The following is a 27,776-nucleotide window of genomic DNA, read 5'->3' as shown; positions in this document are numbered from 1 at the left end:
AAGGAGCCAAAAACATATACTGGAGAAAAGATGGCCTCTTAAACTACTGATGCTGGGAAAACTGGAAATTCATATGCAGAGAAATGAAATTAAACCCCTTTATCTCACCATACACAAAACTTAACTCAAAGTGGATCAAGGACCTAGGAATCAGACCAGGAACCCTGAGTCTCATAGAAGAAAAAGTAGACCCAAATCTTCATCATTTTGGATTAGACCCAACTTCCTTAACAAGACTCCTATAGCAGAAGAAATAAAATCAAGAATCAATAAATGGGATGGACTCTAACTAAAAAGCTTTTTCTCAGCAAAAGAAACAATCAATGAGGTGAAATACCTCATTTTTCTCCCACTCTTGGAGACTAGCCTTGTGATAGTTCTGTCCGCGTGCCTGTGAAACCAATCAGCACGTTCTAAGCACAGAATGAGCTTATCCTGTTTAGCCTTGACTTTCTGTATTTTGCATAGTTGAATTCTTCCATGGTAGAAACCTTACCATTCACAAAGATCATTCTCCTCTGAACTTTTCTATTTTCAGTTGCTTAATAAGCAGTAAGTTATCTATATGACATTTTTCATTTGTTAGTTCCTGTTGATACTCAACTTCAGTCATATAAATGTTGGTTGATTACCTTTAGGGATGGACTATAAACTCAAAAAGTATTGGATGATTCAATGAACAGATGCATGGATGGATGGGATAAATACCTAAATTCCAGGTAGATGACACTTGTGAAATGTCTCTTAGTTAATTGGCAATTTCATAAATCTAAAAAGCACTTGAGTCTTAGAGACTTGAAGAATGAGTCAAATGACTTGGAAGTATAAAGCTGTACTCTATATAAATATGAGGAATATCATAAAATCTCATTTTAAAATATTTACTTAAAAATTGAAAGTTGATTCTTACATGTATTATTATAGAGGAAGAAACATTAGTAAATATTTGCCTTTAAAATTATATCAAGATGGAAAAACTGAGAATTTATGAGTACTTGGAGAAAAGGAGTAGAGAGATATCTAATACCTCAAGAGAAGAGTCGAGTTTTCTTTCAGCTTCGCCTGTACTAAATTTCAAGTAATCTTTGCCTTTCTTGCCCAAGCTGTAGTCTAGGACTAATGGGGTGCAGCTGCAGCTCAAACTCTCCCTATACCTTTTTGAACTGGAAAAGATTAAAGGTTATTCTCTTTGGGCTTCACCTCAGAGGTCCATAGTCTGAGTCTCTGAGAAGCAAGAGATGCAATATAAATAAAAGAAGAAAGAATATGCTGACATTTGACTTTGGGCCAGTAGTGGTAGTGTGGTATTGCTAGAGATATAGTGGCCTCTGTCAATAATTTAAAAACTAACCAAGGATATGAGAAGTGCAGGGAAACCGTCTCCTGGCTTGATTTAGGAGGCCAGATGAGTAAAGATGGGGTAGTAGCAACTCAGTACCACATAGAGTCCTCATCTATGCAAGCCTGGGTGTCTATTCTTGACATGGATCAGAATTTCTCATAGGTTTCTGGCAATTTCCCAGAAAGAACAGTGTGTTCCCTGCTGTGTGAATGAAGTACTTCAAAAACATGTTTGTGTGTGCATCCTAGTAGTCAGGGACTGGCTTAGTTGCTCTGTGTCACATACTTACTCTGGGCTGCTTTGACTTCAGACCGGCTAGGCAAGTTCTCAGAAGCAAGACTAGTTCCTGGCAGGGCACATTGCTGGCATGTCCACAAAGCCAAAGTAATGGAGGCAGAAATAGTTTTATAGGGAACCCAAATGTTCCCGCAAAACGTGGTTTAAAATATATTCTATTGCAAGGAGTAAATATAGATTTGGTTTCAGCTAACCTCCTACTATGGTCACAGAGGCCTTCTTTGGAAAACTGCACCTGTTTCTCCTGGTGAGATCCTCTCTCTGGGCATGATTACTCACCCTGGGAGCTAAGATAACACAGATTAACACCAGGGCTGGCACTGCCAGCTTGGAAGCACTGACTCACTCAAAGCTCCTCATACTCCCTGATCAGGAGAGCAAAATCTGAGCAGAGGGATGGATTAGTCAACATGGCCTGAGGAGCCCCTGTGGGGACTCTTGGGGTCTCCAGTAAATAGAAAAGGAGTCATGAGAATAACTCTAAGCTCCTAGACACTTTGGACAGGGAATATAGGTCCATCTGTCTTGGATTCTAATATCAAACAGTAGTCAATATATTGCAGAAAATCTTAGGGGTGAATTATTGGAGATCATAAGATTCCACAGTTACTAATCTACACTTATGGACAAAGTAAGTCCTTCAAAAATGAAGACCACCATTGAGCTTTCTGAACTCAAAACTGGTGGCATTTCTCCATCTTCCAATATATCCACAGCCTAGTCTAATCACTCCTAACACATCTTTCTTCTTATGATCCTGCTCTATAGTCACTGAGTACATAATTTTCTGCCTCTACTCCACCCTCCTGTAGCTCTCTCTTTTAAATTTATAGTTCTAGTGGAATTTTTCATCCTGCTGTTCCATAGGCCCCTCAAATTCAGCATATCCAAAATTTATTTTATCATAAGAGACAGCATTGTATCATGATTTAAAAACACACAGGCATTTTATGGAAGTAATTGAGTTTGAATCCTGTCTGCACCTCTAAATATCTGTGTGAGCCTGGGAGGTAGCATATCCTCCCTGGGCTGCAGTTTAATTGCCTACACAATAAAAATATCAGTACTTTCCTCATAAGGTTGTAGTAAGAATCAAATAAATTAAAACCTATAAAGTAATGGTCACCATTTGTCATATTAATTGTTAAAAGAATGAATAATAGTTACCGGAATAAATGAAATAACAAATTTAATGGAGAATCTAGTTTTTAGGTGGTCAAGCTCCTAAGAACAAATAACTCAAAACATGAAATACAAAATTTTAGAAGCCCAGCTATAAGCAGCAATTTTGACAGTAACTAAATTATTGTGATCAAATAAAAAATATTTTTCAATCCTCATTTCCTCACATATCAAACTGGGATGACACTTTGTTATGGTTTAGATATGAGGTGTTCCCCAAAATCTCATGTGTGAGACAAGGAAAGTATATTCAGAGGTGACAGTATTAGATTATGAGAAGTGTAACCTCATCAGTGGATTAATCCATGGACATGGATTAACTGGTTGGGAACCATAGGCATGTAAGGTGTGACTGGAAGAAAAAGATCACCTTTGGGTTTAGATTTTGTCCCTGATGGGCAGAGATCTTTCTCTGCTTCCTGGTTATTATGTCCTAAGCTGCTTTCTCTACCACACCCTTCTGCCATGATGTTATGCTTTATCTCAGGCCCAATCTATGGAGTCTGGCAACCGTGGACTGAATCTCTGATACTATGAGCCAAAATAAACTTTTCCTCCTATAAGTTGTTCTTGTCAGATCTTTTGGTCACAGTGATGCAGATCTGACTAAATCTTATACCTAATGGTTGTTGGATGTTGACTCTGTATCAGGCATGGTAAGTACTTTATAAGCATTTAATAATCATATAAGATTAAACATTCCCTTCATTCAATGATTATATATTGAGTGACTATTAAATATTAGGAATTGAAATTCAAAGGGTACAAATTATGGACAATTTGAATAGGTGATTCATTAAAGGAAGATACATAAATAGCCAATAAGCAAATGTATTAGGGTTCTCCAGCAGAAAACAAAAAGACAAAAAAAATTTACTAGATTGGCCGAACAATCAGAGGCTGGATAGTCCCACCCTAGCCATCTGCAGGATAAACAGTAGTTGCTCTGTCCAAGAAGCTGTAGCATCAGAACAAGAGGGACCAATGATGCAGACCTAGTCCAAGGTTGAAGGCCTGGAAGCTTCCTAGAGTCATTAGTGCAAGTCTGCATTCAAAGGTTGAGGCTGATTCCCCAGGCAATGGCAGCAGCAAAAATCACACCTGTGTGAGAAGAGTCTAGTGTGCATGAATGGGAACTTCCCCCTTCCTTTGCTTGTTACAGCGGGGCCACCGGCCTATTAAAAAAATGCCATCCACATTCAGCGTGGGTCTTCCCTTCTCATTTCACTGACCCACAAGCCAATCATCTCTGGAAACACCTGCACACATGCGCACTCAGAAATGTACTTTGCCAGTTTTCTAGGCATCTCTCAATCTCATCAAGTTGATGAACCAGATTAGCAGCAAGTGAGAAGCTGTTTAACACCATTAACTCTCAGAGAAATGCAAATTAAAATTTCAAAGACATATCACTACAAACCCAATGGAATATCAAATTTAAAAATCTAACCTCACTAACTATTGACAAGTATGTAAGCATTCAATATCTCATCATGTATTGGTGGTGGAAGTGAAAAAGTTATACATCACTTGGAAAAAATTCTCAGCATTTCCTTATCAGTTAAATACATACCTACTGGCTAACCTATAAATTCCACTTCTAGATATTTACCCAAGAGAAATGGAAACAAATCCACAAAAAGTAGTTGAGCATAAATGTTTATAGATTGTGAGAGGAGATATATATTCATCTTGCATTACTTAATAAAGGGAATATATTCTCATCAATGCAGTATTAGGTGATTTTGCCACTGTGAGAAGGTGAGAGCACATACTTATACACACCTACATGATGTAGCATACTACATACCTAGGCTATATTATATAGCTTATCACTCCTAAACTACAAACTTGTATAGCACATTACTGTACTGAATACTGTAAGCAATTTCAAAACAATGGCAAATACTTATGTATCTAAGCACAGAAAATGTACAGTAAAAATGTGGTACAAAAATAAAAATGGTGTACTGTGCTATAAATTGGATCTAATTTGTCCCTCAGAGGCCCCTGTGTTAAAAGCTTGGTCCTCAGCCTGGTGCTATTGAGAGATGGTGGAACCTTCAAAAGGCAGAGCCTAGTATAAGCTAGTTAGGTCACTGGAGGCGTTCCTTTAGGTAGATGGATCTCTCTCTCTCTCTCTCTGCCTTCTGGTCACCATGAGGTGAATAGGTCTCTCCTGCTATGTATTCCTTCCATGATTCCTGCCATGTGCTGCTATAGGCCCAAAGCAATAGGCCCAAATGACCATGGATGTAAACCTCTGAAACACTAAGCCAAAATAAACCTTTCCTCCTTTTAGACTGGTTGTTTCAGGTATTGTGTCAGAGTAATGGAAAGCTAACATTATCCGTACTAACACCTGTACTAACATCATTGACCCTAAATAAAGCCTGTAGGACTGGAAGTCTCTCCAGGTGAGTCAGTGTCTGAGTTGTGTGAATGTGAAAGCTCAGGACATTACAGTGCACTGCTATAGATTTTAGGAACACTGAAGACTTAGGCTACCCTGAATTTATAAGAATATCTTTCTTTCTTCAATAAAAATTAACTTAAGCTTACTGTAACTATTTCGATTTAAATACTTTTATTGTTTAAACTTTTTTTACTCTTTCATAACACTTAGCTTAAGACAAACACATTGTAGAACTGAACAAAAATATATTCTCTCTTTACATTCTTAGTCTAAAAACTTCTTTCAATTTTTAAATTAAAAAAAATTCTTTTTTTTACTTTTTAGTTAGTTTTTGTTATAAACTAAGACCCAGACATTAGACTAGGGCTGCACAGAACAGGATCATCAATATCATTATCTTCAGCTCCACTTCTTGTCCCACTAGAAGTTCTTCAGGGGCACTGCTGGAGCCATCACCTCCTATAATAACAATGCCTACTGCTGGAATCCCTCCTAAGAGACCTGCCTGGAACTGTTTTATAGTTTCCTCCTCCTCTTCCTCCTCCTCCTCCTTCTCCTCTTCCTCCTTCTTCTTTTTTAAGTAGAAGTGTAAATAGAAATGTACTCTAAAAAAATGATAAAAGTTAGTGTAGTAAATACATAAACCAGTAATAGTTGCTGGTTGTCATTTTCAAATATTCTGTACTGCACATAATTACAAATCTGACACTTTTATACAAGTGGCAATGAAGTAAATTTTTTTTTTTAACACCAACTCTGTCAGAAACACATGAACTATGCCTGGCACTATGATGTTACATTAGCTGCCATGTCATTAAGTAATAGGAATCTTTCACCTCTACTATGGACCACTATCTTATATGCTGTCCACCACTGACCCAAAGGTTATTCAATGCACAGTGAGTGTGAATGCACACACACACACACACACACACACACATACACACGAACCCACATACACAGAGAGAGAAAAAGATTCTAAGGAATTGGCTTATGCAATTATTCAGACTGGCAGACCCAATATCTGCAAGGCAAACTAGTAGGCTGGAGATCCAGAGAAGAGATGACACTTCAACCCCAAATCTGAAGACAGTCTGAAGGCAGGATCCTTTCTACCTCCAACACTCAGGCTTTTTCTATTAAGGTATTTTGTACCTTGGATGAGGCCCACACCCCTGTTGTAGAGGGTGATCTGCTTTACTCAAAATCTACTGATTTAATATGGCCCAGCTGTACTACTCCTTGATATTTATGCTGAAGAACTGAAGTCATCGTACTGTAGTGATTACATGCATACCTATGTTTATAAGGGCATAATTCACCATAGTCAAATTATGGAACCAGCCTAGGCACCCATCAACAGGTGAATGGATAAGGGATATGTAGTTTATATACACAATGTAGTTTTATTCAGCCATAAAGAAAAAATAAAATTATGTCATTTTCAGGAAATCGGATGGAACTTGAGAATATTATGTTGAGCAAATAAGGCAAACACAGAAGGCCAAAGGTTGTATGTTTTGGCTCATATGAGGAAGCTAGAAAGGAAAAAGTTAAAAAAAAATGGTGGTGGAGGGAATTCCATGAAAATCGAAGGGAGATCAATAGAGAAAAGGGACCAGGGGAGGGAGGGTGGGATGGAAAGAGTAAATTCTGGGGAAGGAATTTGGCCAAATTATATTGCTGTAATATATGCAATATGTAACAACGAATCCCACCATTATGTACAGCTATAATTCATCAATAAAAATGTATGGGGAAAAAGTCTGCTGATTTAGATATGAATCACTTCTAAAAAGTATTTTAGAAATGTCTAGATTGGTGTTTAAATAAATGTCTATATACCACATTCCAGCCAAGTTAACACATAAAATTAACCATTATTTCCATTATTACCTGAGTGGGAAATAAATGTTAATAAGTGTTAATAAATGTTAAAAAAAATATATATTATGGTACATTCCTACCATGGAATACTACTAAGCGGTAAAGAAATACAAATTACTAATAGATGCAAAACCAAAATTAAAGCTCCAAAATACTGTCGAAAGAAAAATGTTGACACAAAAACCCTGTACAATTCAATTTCTGTGAAGTTCAAGAACAGGTAAAACTAACCTATGACGAAAGTAACAGAGTAGCTGCCTCTGAGAGGCAGGGATTCACAGGAAACAGGAGGGAAGGTGTGTTCTGGAGTAATAAATGTATTCTTCATTGAATGTGGATTACAGGGGTGTGTACACTTTTTAAAATTCACTCAATTATATATTTAAAGTTGTGTATTTCACTGTATGCAAATTTAAAAAAAAAACTGAATAAGTGTAGTTCTTTCCTTGAAGGAGTTTACAGCCTACTGGGGAAGACAGGCAAGCAGACATTTTAAATATAGTGTGACAAGTGGAAAACTTAACCTAATTAGATGACTGAAGCTTTAAAAGGGGGAGGCAATGAATGGGTACTGGTATTCTTAAAATTATCACAGGTGTCCTGATGTACATCTCAGAATGAGAACACCTGGATTCATTGGTGACCTATGAGGACCAGGACTTTATCCACCATTATTCACCTTTGAACCCCCAGCAGGGTCCAGCTCAGCAAATATTTGTTGAATAAATGTCAAAATTCAATGCTTCATCTGATAAAAACAAAACAAAGCCCTGTTCCAAGTATCATCACTTGCCTTCTAATTCCTTCCAGTTTTTTATTAATATGTTTGGCCGTGAGCCTTTGAGAACATGGAGAGTAGAACCCAGAAATGACGAATATATTTCATCCTGTCTATCAACTCCAAGAAATTGGCAGTAAGAGCCCAGACACTGTATTAAGGAGGATTCTGAGGCAGAGTCTGGGCTCAACAAAGGGAATATCTTAATTGGTTAATACTGCCTGCCATAGGTGTGGAAAATGCTGTGCCACACTTTTTCCATCTCAGAACAGCTCAAATTTAAGCACCACATAATATCTAAATAAGAAAGTAAGCCATACATACAGAGGTAGTGTATGTTCAGTGAATCAATTAGACCTGTTCCAACACAGAAAAAAATTAAGAATTATTTAAGGCACATGTAAGATATATATATATATATATATATATATATATATATATATATATATATATATATATCAATCATTGATCACCCTGGACACTGGATACTAGGGAGGCTGAGGCAGGAGGATCCCTTGAGTCTAAGAATTCAAGACCATCCTGGGCAGCATATTAGGACCCTGTAACAGAAAGAAAGAAAGAAGGAAGGAAGGAAGGAAGGAAGGAAGGAAGGAAGGAAGGAAGGAAGGAAGGAATGAATTATTTGAAAACTAACTCAAAGATTAGCACCTTGAGAGGGCCTATGTTGATTTATTTAGATGTTACCAGTGTCTAGAGATGACCCTTGTGAGCTGCAGTACATACTAATGGAATGTTCTTAAATAGATACAGCCATGTATTCTACTCATGCCTGTTGGCTAGATATGTGTGTCTAACCTTTGCTGGCATCTTTGGGGTCTACTAATCAATCACTTACAAAAATCTAGAATTCAGCTGGAAAAATCAAGCACAGTGGGCTTAGAATAATAATTACAATTTATCAAAAACTTGGGCTGAGGTGTATCTCAGTAGTAGAGCACTTGTCTAGTACGCATGAGGCCCTGTGTTTAATCCCAGCACCACATTAAATAACATTAACCATGCTCCTGGCATTGTGCTAAATATGCTCAAGGTCTTATTTTATTTTATTTACTCTCTGGTGAATTCTATAATGAGGCAGTTTTTGCCCCTAGTGACCAAGGTGGAAACTGCCTGAGACGTGGCATAGAGGAATTACATGCACTGACCGTCTGACTCTGGGTCTAGGTAGTCCTCTATTCCACGACTAAAACACTCAGGGTCACTCCAGGTGAACTGGGCTGCACAAAATAATCACACAGAGACAGAGAAATACCTTTTCCTTGGGTCCTGTGATAGCTCCTCTGACCTTAGGTGTCCGTGAAAAGAGAGAAACACATGCTGAACCCTTTTATTGGGAAGAAGCCATTCAAATGAGGCAAGGGGTAGGATTACAAAGGAACAGGTGAGTGTGCTCAACCTCTCCGAGTGCCACCTACTTCTAGGGCCATGCCTTGTTATCTGAGCATGGGAAAAGCCTGAGTCACCAGTGATGTTTCAGATCCCCACGGTGCCTTGGAACTTAAAGGTGCATGCATTTGGAGTGGTCCCCCAACTATTATCTCAGGAAGTAATTCTTCAGTGCTTTTCCCAAAGGGAGCACTCATTTATAACCCTAGGTGTGATTGAGCAGAGCAACAAACGAGACACCTGACCCAGAGTGGATGTTTTTGCATTTTCCCTTGCGTTGCCAGGGACAGGTGGGCATATGCATGCCTAATTTTGGAGGGTCTTCTCCTTGTTACCTCTCTGGTAGTTTTTGTTTTTAGCTTGGCCCCAATCTCTCACCTGTAAGCTACTGCTAGAAGGAAAACGAAATCTTCCAAAATTGGGGTTTTCAAACTGGGAACACAGAATCAAAGAAAGGAGAAAGATGCACAGAATGTCCCAGTTGATGCATGGCCTAAAGTGTAAACTAAATGCAAATTTTGCAGCAGACACCCATCTCATCGGTTGTTGACAGTCCCCAAGAGTATAGCAGCATGGCCTCTATATTGCTCATATTGAAATCCAACCGGAACAGAGGCAAAAAGCACCCCCCCCCAAAGACCCAAGAAACAAAAAGGGATGGAGGAAGAAAGAAGGGAAACTGAATGAACAGAATGATTAATGAAATTGGCTACTTCAGGGCTACAGAGAGAGAAACTCACTGCAGTGTTGTTCTTCTTCTGTTTTTCCTTCCCATAAGATACCCACAGGTCAAATCTCTTCCCTCTACCCAGATCTCATTCTAATAAACAGCAGAGTTGATTTGTTTGAAACTACAACCAGGAGATAAAAGAAAGTTGCTATAGATTATCTATTTGTTTTCCTTGGGCCTTTAGGTTTAGATTTCTTAAGGGTCCATTTTAGAAATGAGAGCTCCCTGTAGTCATTCCAGCCGCCAGTAACCTCTTTGATTCAGGGCAGGCGGAAGTTCTCCCACAGTGCCTCCTTCAGACCACACTGCCACAAGCAGAGAACGACTGACAAGTCAGTTTGAACCCTTCACTTCAGAGAGTGAGTTAGTACCCCAGGAAAACTGTTAACAGTTAAAGTGCAATCAAAATCAAATGTTGGGCCGGGTACAGTGATGCCCACCTGTGAGCCCAGAGACTGGAAGCTGGGGAAGGGGGGCCACAAATTCAAGGGCAGCCTCAGAAACTTAGCAAAGGCCCAAAGCAACTTGGCGAGACTCTGTCTCAAAAGAAAAATAAAAAGGGCTAGGGATGTGGCTCAGTGGTAAAGGGCCCCTGGGTTCAATCCCCAGTACAAAAAAAAAAAAAAAAGGTTTTGTCTTTGTCTTCAGTCTTTGTGTATTGTTCATATAAATGTCTTAGAAACTCTCCCCTGTATTCTCTATATTCTACATAATCACCACATAGCAGAGAAGGGTACTTTCTGACCATTTATTGGGGATTAACTACATACATTATGCTGTTTAAAATGAATTACTTATGTCATCTTATTTAATTCCCTAAAGGGCCTTGTGTGTCAGGTCTTTAATCACTATTATCTAAATTGACACTTGGGTTTAGAAACTGACTGAAGGTCATATAGACAATAATGGCATGACCAGGGAAAAAACCCAAACCATTGAAACCCAAAGTCCTTATTTTTTCCCCTGAGCCCCCACTGCAGTGCTAACACAAGAAGCAAACCCTACCAGGTTTTTTTGTTTCTTTATCACAGAATTAGCCAGAGAGGTTACTGAGAAACATTTTGCTGATGCCTAAACTTTCCCTGATGGATCATCCTCAGAGGCCCTTCACTGTCCATCTGACTTCGCAGTACTGGGACGTCTGGGGCCCCTGCAGGACTGTGATTATGTCAGCATTTCCGTAAACCATTCATCACTTGAATACTGCCACACTGAGAACTGGAGCTAGCAGTCTCGCAACTCCAACTTTGCTTCTGTTCTGAATCCTCAGATGCCCTGGAAAAGATTCCTTTTTTATAATGTCATTTTAAAAAAAATAGTTAGCTTTTAGTGCACACCATAATCTCAGCCACTTGGGAGACTTGAGACGGGAGGATCATGGATTCAAAGCCAACCTCAGCAACAGTGAGGCTCTAAGTAACTCAGTGAGACCCTGTCTGTAAATAAAATACGAAACAGGGCTGGGGGTGTGGTTTAGTGGTTGAGTGTCCCTGAGTTCAATCCCCAATATCAAAAAAAAAAAAAAAAAAAAAATAGATAGCTTTTAATATTTAAAAAAGGCAATGCTATAATCCTACTTTCCACTCAATAAATCAGCCCATAGAATTGGAGTGTTTTACATGATTAACTAGTGGTATGTTGACATATCTTTTTCTAAAGCTTCAGAATTTATATATTTATTTACATATCTATTTATTGATTTATTTTGACATGGAAAAATGAATTAAGGGTGATGATGAAGGCAATTATGTGCTCTGAAACATGATGAAAATGTTTTAAGGTAATAAACTGCTCTATAAATTTTACATAGTTGTATCATAAAAATTATTAGTATACAAGCTGCAAGATGGGGAGAAGTATAATTATGATGGTGCTTATGAATTTATTGGCTCCCCAGGGTACTCCTCATGATCCGAGGCATTTCACCATTTGGTCCCAACCAGCCCTTCCAATGTCTTCCACTGCTCTCGATGACACCTGCTCCCTGACTACTTACATCAAGTTTGTGTCATTGGTGATGGTGAGTGTCATTGTACTTCCCAGCTCCAACCTTAGTGAGGGCTACTCACTATTGATAAATGCTATCCTGGCTAATGACAAATGCACAGCAGGTTACCCAGACCCCACCCTTCTTCAGGTCAACCAAGGTCATCTGCCTGCATGCAGCCTTCCCAGGTTCACAGCAACCTCTCTCAGCCTTCCACTCCAACACCTCTTAGGACCAGGACCACCAACCAGGCTCACTGTTATGCATATGCACCTGTCAGGATCCCCATCAGAGAAGCAACATACACTCAATAGAGATGATTAGAGGGAATTTAATTAAGGACTGTTTATAGAAGTGTAGGTAGCATAGAAAAAAAAAACACCAAGGAAGGACGGCAAGGCACTTGGAACAGGGACAAAAGCAACCAAACAGAAAGCTTAACTATCCCTAGGTCTGAAGGATTTGATGGAGGAAGCAGTTACCATAAGCCAGGGAGAATGGTAGCTTAGGAGAGAGACTTTTGACACAAGGTATGGCCTTGTCAAAAATCCAGCCACCAGCAAGGGGCCCAGCAGAGAGGGAGCCAGAAAGGGTCCCAATGTCCTGCTAATCTCCCTATTGGATGAACCCAGTGGGTAGGCAATCCAGTTGTTGCAGTCCAGGGAATTGATCCTGCCATGACCTGGAGAAGGATAGAGAGAAGGAGAGCTCAGTTTCTACATCTTGTTGCCTCCATAAAATACATTATAATTTCCACTTGGTATCCACCATTTGTTAATCAAATACTGACTTTCTGGATCTCCCAAGTCTGAAGCAGGACACGGAATGAGTGTCTCCCTCGCGTCTCTGAGCAGACAGGGTCTGGGCCCCTGAGTCTTCTATCATCTGTGTGGAAGATTGCCTTACACGTCCCACAATGAGAGTTCTGTTTTGTCTGCTCTTTCCTGCTTGATAAGCACTAAAAACTAATCCAGGAGCATCTTTAATTTACAAAGTACCAAATGCCATCACTACTTCATTTCCTTGGCTGGATTAGCATACATTTGCATAGCTGTTATCCAATATCACTGAGGCATACCTCTATCTGAGAAAACCAATTAGTAATGAACACACTTAATCACACCTAATCCACTTCATGTTGCTAAAAAGAGAGAGAAAAACAGCCACTTTTTGGAGAATGGTTTTGCATGTTTTATGCATTGCTTCTTTTTGGTGGCAGATGTGACCAAATATGAAGAAGGCAATTTATTAAAGAAATATAGATTTTTGAAAATCATTTTTTAATCAACCATTTTATTTCAGGCTATAGGAAAAAATAGTTCAGTGAGATAGTATCTAATAAAAAGAAACAATATATATATTTTTTAATTCTTGCTTCTCATAAAAACTAATCAATAAAAACATTGAAGCTACTAAAAGTGAATCTTGCAAAAACTTGGTAAAAACACTCCCCTCCTTCCATCCCCATTTAATCCAGAACTGTATGTGTAGTAGTACTGTATAAATTCTTGCAAGCAAAAGGATCAATGAATGAAATTCTCCAACCGTCCCTGTTCATTCATTCTGATGTGCAATAACCGTGACCATCGGGATCCTCATTGCTAATCCATACTCCTCCACTGTATGGTGATCTCCTACTCTTTTCCCCATTGAAGAAGGAAACAGCTGAACAATCCTCTCTGTCCATGTGGTAAATTTTCAATTGATCCCCCACAGCCTTCATAAAATAATAAAAGGAGTCATTGCCTCCTTGATAAACCCACTTACAAAGGGAAAACTTTCAAAAATGAATCCATTTGGTTTGTTTCCTAATCCTCCACATCAATGCTATTTCCACCCCTCACTCCTCATCTCAAAAAAGCCTAAGGTCAGGGACCTGGTTCATCTTGCTTACCCATTGATTCCCAGTGGTCATTGGTGAGACAATGACCAATGACAGTGGTCATTGGTGGGTCATTGGTGGGACAGTGGCAGGCAAGTTCCTATCCCAGCATGATAGGAGCTTGCCTGCTTCATTTCCCAAAGTGAACAGAACTCCTTTGTGTCTCATTCACAGTGACAGCATCACTCTAAGGATATAATACCCCACTGGTAGAAACCTATCCATAAATTATAATGATTGTGACAATGACAATAGTAAAATGCTTAACTGTCATGCTCAGTTCTATGTGTTTTAATGTATTAATTTAACCCTTGAAATAATCCCATAAATGTGAAATGAGATGGGAGCCACTATTATTCCCATTTTACAAATGTGGAAGTGAAGGAAGGGAATAATTATATCATTTCCCCTAAATTATAGGTCAAATGCGAGTGGGAGCTGGTCTATGAGCCCAGATAGAAAGACACTGAACATCTAACTAATGCACCTGTTTATCCTCTTATAGAAAATGATGAGGAATTCCTCCCAGGCATTAAGTACGATGTTTGCATTTCAAAGAAAATGAGTGAATAGTCAAGAGTCATTTTTTAAAAAGTTTTGAAAGTGTATGAACTTAGGACTTTTGTGAGTTCTTCCCAATCAGATGAGTAATACAAATATCAGGCTCAGCTGTCTTTTCCAACACTGATAACCCACTGCAAATGGTTTGTTGCTTTTCTGAGCACTACCATTGACTTTCCACTGCTGCGTTTTTATCAGAACCCACTGGGTTCAGGATGGAAGGACAAAGTGGAGATGTAACACTAGGTGATTAAAAAATAAAACAGGAGTCTGACTAGATCCAGAGAAGTGAGAAAACCAGACAGGTGGTCTTTTCTTCACATGATAGCCTCTATTTGGCGTGTAACTTACAGAAGATTGATGGCTTTTTCTTCAGGAGGTTAGATGTCTATTTACAGGAAGTTCTCCCAGAAAGCAACACAGGCGTCATGAGGATGTAATTTCTTCTGTTGCTTTGCCCAGGGTTGAGAGGATGGTGAGAATGAGGGGAAATGAAAAACCCCAGGACAACAGAAGAGGTGAGAAGTGGAGGAGAGTGAGTCAGCACAATTTGTTCATTATTATTAAAACACTCTTTTCCCTGTAGCACTAGCCTGGGTTTTACTTGCTTTTCCACCATCTTTACCCTTTACTTTCTTCGGAAAGCATTATTCATTCACGGGCACAACTCTTCATTCTCTTTTTCTTTTTAAATGTTGAAGGAAGCAATGAAATATGTAAAGTTCTTCAGTGTCACTGCTGAAAAGTCAACACCGTGTTAGGAAGATGAGTTTTATCAGTAAATAAACAGCGCTCAAAGAGGAAAGGAAAGAGAAGAGCTTTATTTAAGTTCTGTAAAGTTCAAAAATGAAGAAAAAAAAACCTCACTTTAAGTCCACAAATAAACATTTTAAAATGAGTATTCACATATTCTATGCTAGACTGATATAGATGTTTAAACACACACAAGCTAGCTGGAAAAATTACTATCTCCCCATAGGAGGAACACCACCTCCCCTCCTCCTCAGCATCAGCTTACTTGTCTAAGTCAGTATGTCACAGATTTTTCTGCCAGAACATTCCCGACAATGGAGGAGAGCTTGCAATCCTTCAAATGTTCCTTGGTGTGTTCTATACCGCTCGCTACAAGTATACTACTTTTTGAAAGTTCATGTTTTATATGAATAATTCATGCAAATTCAGCATTCTGTCCTATGATAGAGAGCTCATATTCTCCTAAGTTAGTTGAGTAGAACTAATATTTCAAAAAGATTATTATATCTACCTATGGTTTTTCTTCCACAGCACAACTGGGTAGGAGAATCCCAGTTCAGAAGCACAGCCTACTGGTAGTCTAGTGGAATATTTGACCACATCTCTATTCAACACACAAGCATACAAAGTTATATATGATGGAGGACCACACAAATAAAAGACACCTGCTTGCAACTGGCAAATATATTTGTTTGCACTTAATTACTTCTGCTTTAACCTATAAAAAAAAAAGCAAAGCTAAGACGCAATAAACTTATCTAAAAGTGACTAGCAAGAACAAAAAAAGTGAAGCAAAGTTAGCCTCATAAACCAAGAGACCTAGAGGTGAATTATCTACGTTCCTCTTTCTAGCCAGTCTGATTAACACACTTATCTTTCCAAGTTTCTCAAACTTGTACCATTTTCAAAAACTCTATTTACTTCCTGAAACCAGCTGTCACTAGCAAAGAGCTCCTTATCTTCTAGCTAAAACACTCCACGTGTCAGTCTATTATATAAAAAGAGCAAAATAGCTGACCAAGTCTTTCCCCTTACACCCTTGCTATCAATAGCCCACTTTCCTGACCTTCCTTGTCCTACATACAGGAGCCACTGAGTGGGTATTATTTTTCTCAAAGAGTCCAGGAAGGTACTAAATAGGAAACTAAAATAAGACAATATCTGGATGTTCAGGGACACTCAAATACTTTTACCCTAACCACAGCAGAAGATCCCTCTACTTTACACAATCCCTTCACTCTTTATTATCATGCTTCAAAGAAAAATCACACACTTCATGTCAGAAACACAACTCTGAAAGCAATAAACATGAGTCTGCACCTGTACTCTTGCCCCGATCTCTTCTATAGCAGTTGCCTGCTCATAGGTCCGGATCCTCAAGCTAAATGGTGAGATCCTGGAGAGCAGGAGTCCCATTGACTCATCTCTGCATCTCCAGTCTCGCTTAATGGGTGTATATTGAAATGGCCATTCCTGACTATTAAGTGGACTGGTCTTCCCTTCTCATTTCTAATCAGACTCAAAGATCTCCCTGTTTTGCCTGTGCTCGTGTGCGTTCTTCACTAAAATTGAGGAGCCTGGTGTGGGGAATAGGAGTTTGCAAAACTAGTGACAGTAATTACTGCTGAATGGTCATGAAGGAACACGCCAAGTTTAAGAGGCCCATCACAAAACCTGCTATGTTGCGAACTATATGGTAATGTAAACTTATTACTGATAAGGTAGAGAGTGAGAATGGTTGTAAGAAAACATGGGTCCCTGATGAGATAATATATGCAAAGTTTAACATAATGTCCGGCACCTAGTAAGAGCGCTATACCTATCAGCTGTTACTGTCATACCAGTACCTTGTGAACACATTCTTGTCTTTGAAAATTCCTTAACTTTCCTTGTTTATTTCCCCTCACCATGATACTCCAGGATTAATGACATAGTGTTTTTAAAGTGTTTTGAAATCCCTGAAGTGTTATAATCAACCCAAGTACCATTTTATTTATGCAAACTGTGTCTACCCAGCGAGTCCACTTAAATATCTAGGATTGGGAACTGCTGTCTCATAAGGCTTAATAAATGATTCCCTCTGGCTCTAAAAGCAAGTACTTTTTCAATGACAATGGGAGGGAAAGCAAAGGAATTGCTTTGTGACATCTGTTGTGTAATGCTCGTCGAATGGCACATCTCGATAAATGCATGAGGGTTCTTGGAGAGTTGCAGCATACGGTGAAGAGAGAGTGGTAGAAATCAAAGTATCTCTGTAAAGGAAGGCAAGACAGGTTAACGTTACAAAGGCCCCACCGTTTATATGAATAAAAATCAACAGTGATGCATTCAATCCCCACTTTATACCTGAGGGCAGCCTTCTAGGGTCTCTGATGTTGAGACAAAATTAAACATCAAGCTGAGATGAGGAGGTAAAAGGAGGTACATAAAGAGCCAGGAGGGGAAATAATACTGCACAACTCAGAACCCAGGAAATGAGAGAAAACATACTTACGTGAGCTATCTGGATCTTTTCAGATTAATCTAATATTATTTCATGTCCTTTATGTGTCTTGTGTGACCTCTAGATTCATTTATTTAATGGGAGTAGAGGATTAATGAAGCTCAGTCAAGTGAAGCAACTTTTAAAAGTAAAAGAGCTTAATAAGTAGCAGAAAACAATTGCACACCTAAGCCATCGACCTCTAAGTCCAGGGAACTTTGCACTCTATACTTGATGCCTCTCTGTGTGTTGAGGACAGTCTGTGATTTTAAAAGCAGGGACAGGGTGCTCTGGGGAAGGACTGCTTTATAGAGACAGCAAAGTACATAAGTCTACAGGTGAACTTGGCTCTGCCAGGGGCTTTCTGTATGATTCATAGCTTGTTTGTAATACTCCATTTCCTGACTAACAATAACTACATCAAGGCATTTAAAAGTTAGTAAAATAATCCACAGACACTACTAAAATCCAGAGTATCATCAGAAAGTATTTTGAAAATTTATACTCCAATAAGCTAGAAAATCTGAAAGACATGTAAAAATTCCTAGAGACATCCTACCCTCCCAAATTGAACCATGAGGATATAGAAAACTTAAACAGATCAATATCAAGTAATGAAATTGAAGCAGCTATCAAAAGCCTTCCAACAAATAAAAACCCAAGACTAGGCGGATTCTCAGCTAAGTTCTACCAAAACTGTAAAGGAGATGAATACCAGTCCTCCTCAATAGAAAAGGAGGGAACACTGTTGAATTCATTCTGTGAAGCCAGTATCACCCTGATACCAAAACCAGAAAGAACACTTCAGGCCAGTATACTTGATGAACATAGATGCAAAAATGCTTAATAAAATATTGGCAAACTGCATACAAAAACACATTTAAAAGGTAGTGCACAATATACATCTAAAAGTATTCCCCACTTGTTTAAATGGGTGAATAGGAAAATTTGTTATAAAACAGCAAATCAATCTCTTTCCCTTAATAAAAATTTGAAAAGGAAAAAAAAAGTGCACCAAGATCAACTGTGTTTCATCCCAGGGAGGCAAGGTTGCTTCAAGACATATAAATTAATAAATAGACCACATAATCCACCACATAAATAGTCTTAAGGATAAGAATCACATGGTTATCTCAATAGATTCAGAAAAGCATTTGACAAAATGCAGCACCCATTTATGTTTAAAACACTAGAAAAACTAGGGACAGAGAGGACTTACTTCAACATTCTAAGGCTATATACAACAAACCTAGGGCCAATATCATACTGAATGGATAAAAAAGCATTTCTTGAAAGCATTTCCTCTATAACCAGGAACAAGATAAGGATGCCTACTCTTACCACTCCAATATAGTCCTTGAAACTCAAGACACAGCAATTAGGCAAGTGAAGGAAATGAAGGGGATACTAATAGGAAAGGAGAAGTCTTTGTTTGCCGATGACATGATTCTAAATTTAGAAGACTGTAAAAACTTCACCAGATTTCTTGAGCTGGTAAATAAATTTAGTAAAACAGCAGGATATAAGATCAACATATATAAATTAATCACTTGCCTATACTACAATAGTGAATCTGCTGGAAAAAAAATTAGGAAATCTATCCCATTCACAATAACCTCAAAAAACATAAAATAAAATACTTGGGAATTAAGCCAATGAAAGATGTGAAGGACCTCTACAATGAAAACTATAAAACACTGAAGAAAGGAATGGAAGAACTTAGAAGATGCAATGACCTCCCATGTTCTTGAATGGGCAGGCTTAATATTTTCAAAATGGCCATACTACCAAAAGTATTATACAGATTCAACGCAATCCTCATCAAAATACATTCTTCACTGAACTAGAAAAAGCAGTTCTAAAATTCATTAGGAAAAATAAGAAACTCAGAATAGCCAAAGCAATCGTAAGCGAAAAAAAAAAAAAAAAAAAAAAAGCAATGTTGGAGGCATCACAATATCAGACCTCAAATTATACTACAGAGCTACAGTAACAAAAACAGCACTGTACTGGCACCAAAACACACATAAAAACCAATGGAGCAGAATAGAAGATACAGAGACAAACCCACATAAATACAATTATCTGATGCTAGACAAAGGTGCCAAAAACACAGTAGAGAAATGATAACCTTTTTAACAAATGGTGCTAAGAAAACTGGTTATCCATATGCAGAAGAATGAAACTTAAATCCTACCTCTCACCCAAAATTCAACTAAAAGTAGTTCAAAGACCCAGGAATTAGACCAGAAACTTTGAAATTGCTAGAAGAAAATGTAGGCCCACTGAGTTCCTTAACAAGATTCCTAAAGCACAAGAAAAAAAACAAACAAAAACAAAACAAGAATCAATAAGCAGGATGGCGTCAAATCAAAAAGCTTCTGCACAGCAAAGAGAACAATTAAGAGTGTGAAGAGAGAGCCTACAGAATGGGAGAAGATCTTTGCCACCTGCTCCTCAGATATGGCATTAATATCCAGAATATATAAAGAGCTCAAAAGCTTAACACCAAAGAAAACCCCAAATATCCCAATTAATAAATGGATAAAATAACTAAACAGACACTTCTCAGAAGAAGAAATGAAAAAATGTTCAACATTTCTAGGTAAATGCAAACCAAAACTACATTGAGATTTGATCTCATTCCAGTCAGAATGGCAATGCTCAAGAATACAAATAGTAATGTGTTAGCAAATATGTTGGGAGAGAAGTACATTTGTACATTGTTGGTGGGACTGCAAATTAGAGCAACCACTCTGGAAAAGCAGTACAGAGACTTCTCAAAAACTAGGAATAGAACTACCATATGCTCAGCTATCCCACTCCTCAATATATATCCAAAATATTTTAAATCAGCATACTATAGGAAGACAGCCACATTAATGTTTATAGCAACACAGTTCACAAAGGCCAAACTATGGAACCAAACTAGGTGCCTTTCAATAGATGAATGGAGAAAGAAAATGTGTTATGTAAATACAATGGAGCATTACTTAACTAGAAAAAAGAATGAAATTATGGCATTTGCTGGTAAACGGATGGAAGTGGAGACTATCATGCTAAATGAAATAAGCCATATCCCAAAAGTCAAAGGTCTAATATATTCTCTGATATGCCAAAGCTAATCCAAAATAAGGGGGGATAAAGAAAGAAAGAGAAGGAAAAAAGGGGAAGGAATTCCATCAAAATAGAAGAAAGGTTGGTAACTAGATGAAAGGGATTAAGATGGAGGGAGAGACAGAATAAGGGAAGAATAGTGGAATAAATCTGACCTAATTTTCTTATATACATATATGAATATACCACAGTGAATCTCACCATCATGTATACCCATAAGACACTAATTGAAAAAAAAAAACTATAAGTAAATAGCAGAAGGATCAGTAAAATAGAGGGAAAGAAAAAGGTGAAGGAGAGAGAAAGGAGAAGTACTGGGGACTGAATTATAGCAAATTATATTCCATGCTTTTATAATTATTTCAAAATTAATCCTAATATGATATATAACTAAAAAGAAACAATTTTTAAAAGGAAGAAAAAGTTGGGTGAAATGATCTACACAAAAAAACTATAATTTCCTGGTTTAAAATATTATATAAACAACCCCAAATCTTATTATTTAATTCATCTAAATTAATGGAAAGTAATACTTCCACCTTTCTTTCTTTATTCAACTTGACCTTAAATAGAGAAATTCCCTGAGAGACTTCTTAATGTTGTATGTTTGATAAAGCTATAAACTTTCTATCAAATATATATAAACCTGAATTTACAACCCTTTTCTCATTATATTTGAAAAGATTTTTTAAATATTTTCAAAAACAATATTTTTTATTAGAAATTTCCATACTTGAATTTCAGTCTATCAATACTTGGTAGTGAAAACCATAGGAAACAAATTGATTATTTACCTCCAAGTCATCATCCGGGATGGCTCTTCTCCACTTTATGTTCCACCTGATGTGTTCATAGGCATTGACCACCACTTCAATTGCTTTGGGACAAGAATGGCAAGCCTGTATCACCTGCAGGGGAAGCACAGAGTTTCAGTGTTCAATGCACACATATGGTTCATGCATTCTGCTCACAGAAACATCAAGAATTCATAGCTCATGGCTGGGTACAGTAACATGCATGTGTAGTCACAGCTGCTTGGAAGGCTGAGGCAGGAGCATCCCTTGAGCCCAGGAGTTTAAAATCAAGCCAGGAGAAAGAAAGAAAGGTGCGGGGGAGGGAGGGAAGTGATTAACAGATTCCAGTCCTGCTAGGCTCCCTGGAGAACTTAATTTCTTTGATCTGTCTCATGGTAGATAGGCCTATTAATAAAAGCAAACTACCTTCCTTTACCATCTTCAGTGAAAACGAGGTGCTAATAATGCAGCTAGGATCCTGAAGAATTACTTGCCCTGCCCATAACTGAAGCAATTTTGAGAGAGATGTTCTCAGAATATTCTTCCTGCTGCCTGGGAAACTCTCCTAGGTCTACAGAAAATTTTGTTCTCAAAAATCTGAAAGTCAGTAACTCAAGGACCGAAGCTCATTGATGATCATGAGATAAAGCAAACGTCAGAGTAAGTAGCATGCGTGTTGACCAAAGGTATCTCCCAGTACATGCCTGAAGAGGATTAATGTCACACACTAAACCACACTCACTGGTTACTATGGAATTTTAACTTTCATGAACAAATAAAAGATGACATGAAACTTAGTTATTTCATTAGCACCCTGTTCAACAGTTCATTGGCCAACCAGAACACAGGAAAGTTGATTCAAGCTGGCTAACATGTCCTATAGAAGAAAGAATAATTTCATTTTAGATTTTAGACCAAACTGTATATTTATTCAATTCACTTAACAGATGTGGCCATAAGGTTTGTATCTATCTCAACCATAGTCAAGTACATTATAATGGTAATGATTATATATATATATATATATATATATATATATATATATATATATATATATATCCCCAAAATAAAATACATTGGTTCCTAGTGAGAGATTGATCATAAGGATGAAAGAAAAAAAAAACAATTGAGACAATTGGTTGGCCCATGTATGTAAGTGTTACTTTACATGGTTTTTAAAAATAGGAACTAAAGAAGTTCTAAGGAGAACTGTTTGGATTGTGGCCGGTTGAGAAAGATTTCTTGGAGGAGTTGAATTCAACTTGCAGCTACGTTCCACCTGATGTGTTCATAGGCATTGACTACAACTTCTGTTGCTTTGGTGTGTGTCATGGAGAAGTCTAAGGTGTGTGTGCACCCACCCTGCTTGCACAGAATCAACAAATATAGCTCTCCTGCTGAAACAGAGGTACTTCAAAACCTGCAACGAACAACAGTTTTTTTTTTTTTTTAATTTTTTATTGTTGGCTGTTCAAAACATTACATAGTTCTTGATATATCATATTTCACAATTTGATTCAAGTGGGTTATGAGCTCCCATTTTTACCCCATATACAGATTGCAGAATCACATCAGTTACACATCCATTGATTTACATATTGCCATACTAGTGTCTGTTGTATTCTGCTGCCTTTCCTATCCTCTACTATCCCCCCTCCCCTCCCCTCCCCTCCCCTCTTCTCTCTCTGCCCCCTCTACTGACATTCGTTTGTCCCCCTTGTATTATTTTTCCCCTTCCCCTCACTTCCTCTTGTATGTACTTTTGTATAACTCTGAGGGTCTCCTTCCGTTTCCATGCATTTTCCCTTCTCTCTCCCTTTCCCTCCCACCTCTCATCCCTGTTTAATGTTAATCTTCTTCTCATGCTCTTCGACCCTACTCTGTTCTTAGTTACTCTCCTTATATCAAAGAAGACATTTGGCATTTGTTTTTTAGGGATTGGCTAGCTTCACTTAGCATAATCTGCTCTAATGCCATCCATTTCCCTGTAAATTCTATGATTTTGTCATTTTTTAATGCAGAGTAATACTCCATTGTGTATAAATGCCACATTTTTTTTTTATCCATTCATCCATTGAAGGGCATCTAGGTTGGTTCCACAGTCTAGCTATTGTGAATTGTGCTGCTATGAACATCGATGTAGCAGTGTCCCTGTAGCATGCTCTTTTTAGGTCTTTAGGGAATAGACCGAGAAGGGGAATAGCTGGGTCAAATGGTGGCTCCATTCCCAGCTTTCCAAGAAATCTCCATACTGCTTTCCAAATTGGCTGCACCAATTTGCAGTCCCACCAGCAATGTACAAGTGTACCCTTTTCCCCACATCCTCGCCAGCACTTGTTGTTGTTTGACTTCATATGGCTGCCAATCTAACTGGAGTGAGATGGTATCTTAGGGTGGTTTTGATTTGCATTTCTCTGACTGCTAGAGATGGTGAGCATTTTTTCATGTACTTGTTGATTGATTGTATGTCCTCCTCTGAGAAGTGTCTGTTCAGGTCCTTGGCCCATTTGTTGATTGGGTTGTTTGTTCTCTTATTGTCTAATTTTTTGAGTTCTTTGTATACTCTGGATATTAGGGCTCTATCTGAAGTGTGAGGAGTAAAGATTTGTTCCCAGGATGTAGGCTCTCTATTTACCTCTCTTATTGTATCTTTTGCTGAGAAAAAAAACTTTTTAGTTTGAGTAAGTCCCATTTGTTGATTCTAGTTATTAACTTTTGTGCTATGGGTGTCCTATTGAGGAATTTGGAGCCCGACCCCACAGTATGTAGATTGTAGCCAACTTTTTCTTCTATCAGACGGCGTGTCTCTGATTTGATATGAAGCTCCTTGATCCATTTTGAATTCACTTTTGTGCATGGCGAGAGAAAGGGATTCAGTTTCATTTTGTTGCATATGGATTTCCAGTTTTGAACAACAGTTTTATCCAACAGCTTTCTTCTTTCTCTTTTTCCTGATCATACAAAGTTACTCTCTAACTCCTGGCATGATATGTCAACAGGAGCCACACCTGTTTCTAGTTCATTTTTAATAATAAAAAGCCCTCCAGTCATTCTAGATATAAGAACAATGTCATTTCAGTAATTAAAATGTTCATTAACTGAACAATTGGAACTGCAATTTTTATTTCTAGGGTCCTCTCTCCTATAGCCCAGTCCTGCTTCAAGCTGTAAAACTCCTGTGGAAATGGAGGTTTTGTGGGTAGGATGTAGTAGAAATACTGGTTCTTTGCCCCCTGGTTCCTGGTACTCAGCTCTCTTTAGGTCTTTGGAATTTCCAGAGTTACAGAAGAATCTTTGGTTACATGCAACAAGCCCCATTGGTAAGGAAAGAACAAGTTTTGACTTTTTGGGTTTTGGCATGTTTTTTTATTTTTGTTGTTGTTGTTTTTTTTGTTTTGTTTTTTTTTTTTTCAGCACTTCTCCTACCACCACAACCTCCAGGGAGGGGAGAACTGGAGGTCAAGTTCAATCACCAATGGCCAATCATTTAATCAATCATGACTATGTAATGAAACTTCAGCAAAAACTCCTAAATCAGGTGAGGTGTTTTGGCACACACCTTTAATTCCAAGCCAACTCAGGAAACTGAGGCCAGGTGATCCCAAGTTCAAGGCCACTTAGTGAGACCCCAGGAAACTTAGCAAGACCCTGTCTCAAAATAAAATTTTAAAAAGAGGTTGGAGATGTAGCTCAGTAGTTGAGCAACCCTGATTTCAATATCCCATACCACAAACACACACACACCCACACCTCCTAAATTACACCACCTCTTCAATCAGAGTTTCTGGGTAGGTGACTACATTCAAGGGCTTGGAGGTGATGTGCCTGTGGAAAACAGTAGCTCTTCTCTGCCTCCATATTTAGCCCTATTGTTCTTCTTTTTTTCCTTTTGTAAATTTTAATTTGTTATGACAGCAGAATGCATTACAATTCATATTACACATATAGAGCACAATTTTTCATATATCTGGTTGTACAGCATGCACAAAACTCAACTCAAAGTGGATCAAGGGCCTAGGAATTAAACCAGAGACATTGTGTCTATTAGAAGAAAAAGTAGGCCCAAATCTCCATCATGTCGGATTAAGCCCCAACTTCCTTAATAAGACTCCTATAGTGCAAGAATTAATATCAAGAATCAATAAATGGGATGGATTCAAACTAAAAAGCTTCTTCTCAGCCAAAGAAACAATCAGCAAGTTCTTTGTGGGCACATACCTGGGCACGTTTTCATTTAAAACCTACCCCACAAATGGGCCGCCATGGGAAGTGACCCATACCAGTGAAGGTGCTTCTGACTCCCAATGAAAACACTTCTCTCTCCTATGCCACTGGACAAGCAGCTCTAATCACAAACTTGCTCCTTTCACTTCCTTCATCATGAGTTACATATCAGTCCTATTTTCCCCCTTGAAGAGAGAGATCGTAAATTAAGCTCTCTAAGGAATCCTCCTCAGACACCTCTCACTGGTGTGAGAAAAGGAGAAGGCGCTTAGTCCTCCACCATCAGAAGGAAGTCATGCCTCTGCATGTCAATGACTCTGAAAAGAAATTTTCTTCCTAATTTCCTGGTCTGTTTCAACCCTTGACTTCATGTTTTTGAGAAAAAGATCACAAAACTAGTTTTTTTCCCACTTCCTTTACTAGTTCATAAATCATCCAGCATCACATTTTTCAATGTAGAGTAGTGAGTACCTAATGTCTTAGAGTCTCATGAAAAATGGTAACAGAAAGATTATTATTTTAATGCCCAGGTTAGTTAGTAAGTGTGAGTGTGTGTGTGTGTGTGTACGGTGGTCAGTTCAAACAGAGGGCCCCTGTCAGGAAAGAGTCAGAGCTAAGAGCAGGTACAACAAAGGCAGCTGACACTGGAGGGGCAGTGTGAAGACCTTGGGAAGGGTTAGAACCAATCTAGTCCCGCCATTAGGAGGCCTTTACTGAGTACTATGTTTGATACTATGACAGTAACTCTGAGAAGTTTATGACCTGTTTTTTTGATTTCTGTTTTTTGGGGTTAATTTTGTCTTCAAGGAGTTTACAACCTAGCTGAGGAGAAAAGACAGAAATTTCAAAGAGTTAGAGAGCAATATAAGTCAGTAAATAATAAAAGAACTAACTCAAAGATCATCAAGTGTCCCTTGAGCGCCATGAGCAAAAGCACAAAGGAGAAAACAAGCACATCAAGGGCAGCGAGCAGGGAGAGGCTGGAGGGGGCTGGGAGCAGCTGCTCAACTCACATCAGTGTTAGCCCTGGAAATGGAGAGCAGGAAGCCACGGGAAAGAGTCTGCGTGGCCTCGTAATAATCAGATATGGGCAATAGAGAATACAACGTGGAAGCTTAAGGTCAGGAACAAATAGGGTGCCCGTGATAGACATGAGAAACCTGGAAGGGCATAGGAATTTGGGCATTGAACAGATAAAGAGCAGGAGGATATTTCATCTGTAATGTCTTAATGTCCACCAAAAATGTGCACAAAGATGGTTCTGACAAGAAGGCCAGGGTAGAGATGGAGCTTTGTGCACCCCCAAAGCATGTGCTGGCTAAAGCTGGGATGCTGAGCAAATTCTAAGTGTATATAAATGGAAAAGATCAAGGACCAGCTTCAGAAATCCTAATAAGAGGAGGGAAGATGGAAACTTGAATGGCAGCTACCACAATTCAAGGACTTCCTATGTACCAAGGACTGTGTTGCATCTCTTCAGTTTAGCTTGCTGTAACCTCGAAAGTTTAAAAACACAGGTGGAGAAAATTGACACTCCAGGTCACTTAATCAGTAAAGGGTAGAGTCAGGATTCAAATGCAGTTCTGCACAAGTCCAAAGTGAAAAGAGAACTAGACATATCAGGGTAAAAGATGCCAAATGAACAGAGTGTTCAGACCTGGATTGTCACTGGGGTTGTGAAAACCCCAGAGATGAAGACAGATTAAATATTAACAGATTTGATTAGAAGGCCAAGTTACCAGGAGTCAGGCAAACAGAAACAGGAAAGGACCAGACTGTGCGATAGAGGATGGGTGGACACTTGTAACTGGGGCTGATTCACCCTCATCTTTAAGACCCCTCACTTCAGAGTGTAAGGTTCTAGAACCCTAATAAATAACTTGCCCTTCTGAATTAAGAACTCATTAAAAATGAAATGAAGATGACAAACAATTGGA

At 38.5% G+C, this 27,776-nt stretch overlaps 1 protein-coding gene across 1 annotated transcript in view; it reads right to left on the bottom strand.

The window, feature by feature from the left end:
• Positions 1 to 17,285: 17,285 nt before the first annotated feature.
• Asb4 (ankyrin repeat and SOCS box containing 4) overlaps positions 17,286 to 27,776 on the bottom strand; it is a 57,793-nt gene continuing 47,302 nt past the window's right edge. The window contains exons 4-5 of the mRNA XM_027952827.2: positions 21,616 to 21,729; positions 17,286 to 17,474 (exon numbers count right to left, since the gene is read on the bottom strand). Of these exons, the coding sequence (XP_027808628.1) occupies positions 17,286 to 17,474; positions 21,616 to 21,729 (303 nt within the window). The remainder of the gene's footprint in view (positions 17,475 to 21,615; positions 21,730 to 27,776) is intronic.

Source organism: Marmota flaviventris, chromosome 1 (genome assembly GCF_047511675.1).
Source record: "Marmota flaviventris isolate mMarFla1 chromosome 1, mMarFla1.hap1, whole genome shotgun sequence".
In the NCBI taxonomy this organism is placed as follows: Eukaryota; Metazoa; Chordata; class Mammalia; order Rodentia; family Sciuridae; genus Marmota; species Marmota flaviventris.
Note: the sequence above shows the minus strand (reverse complement) of the source record. Positions and strands in the feature narration are given on the sequence as shown.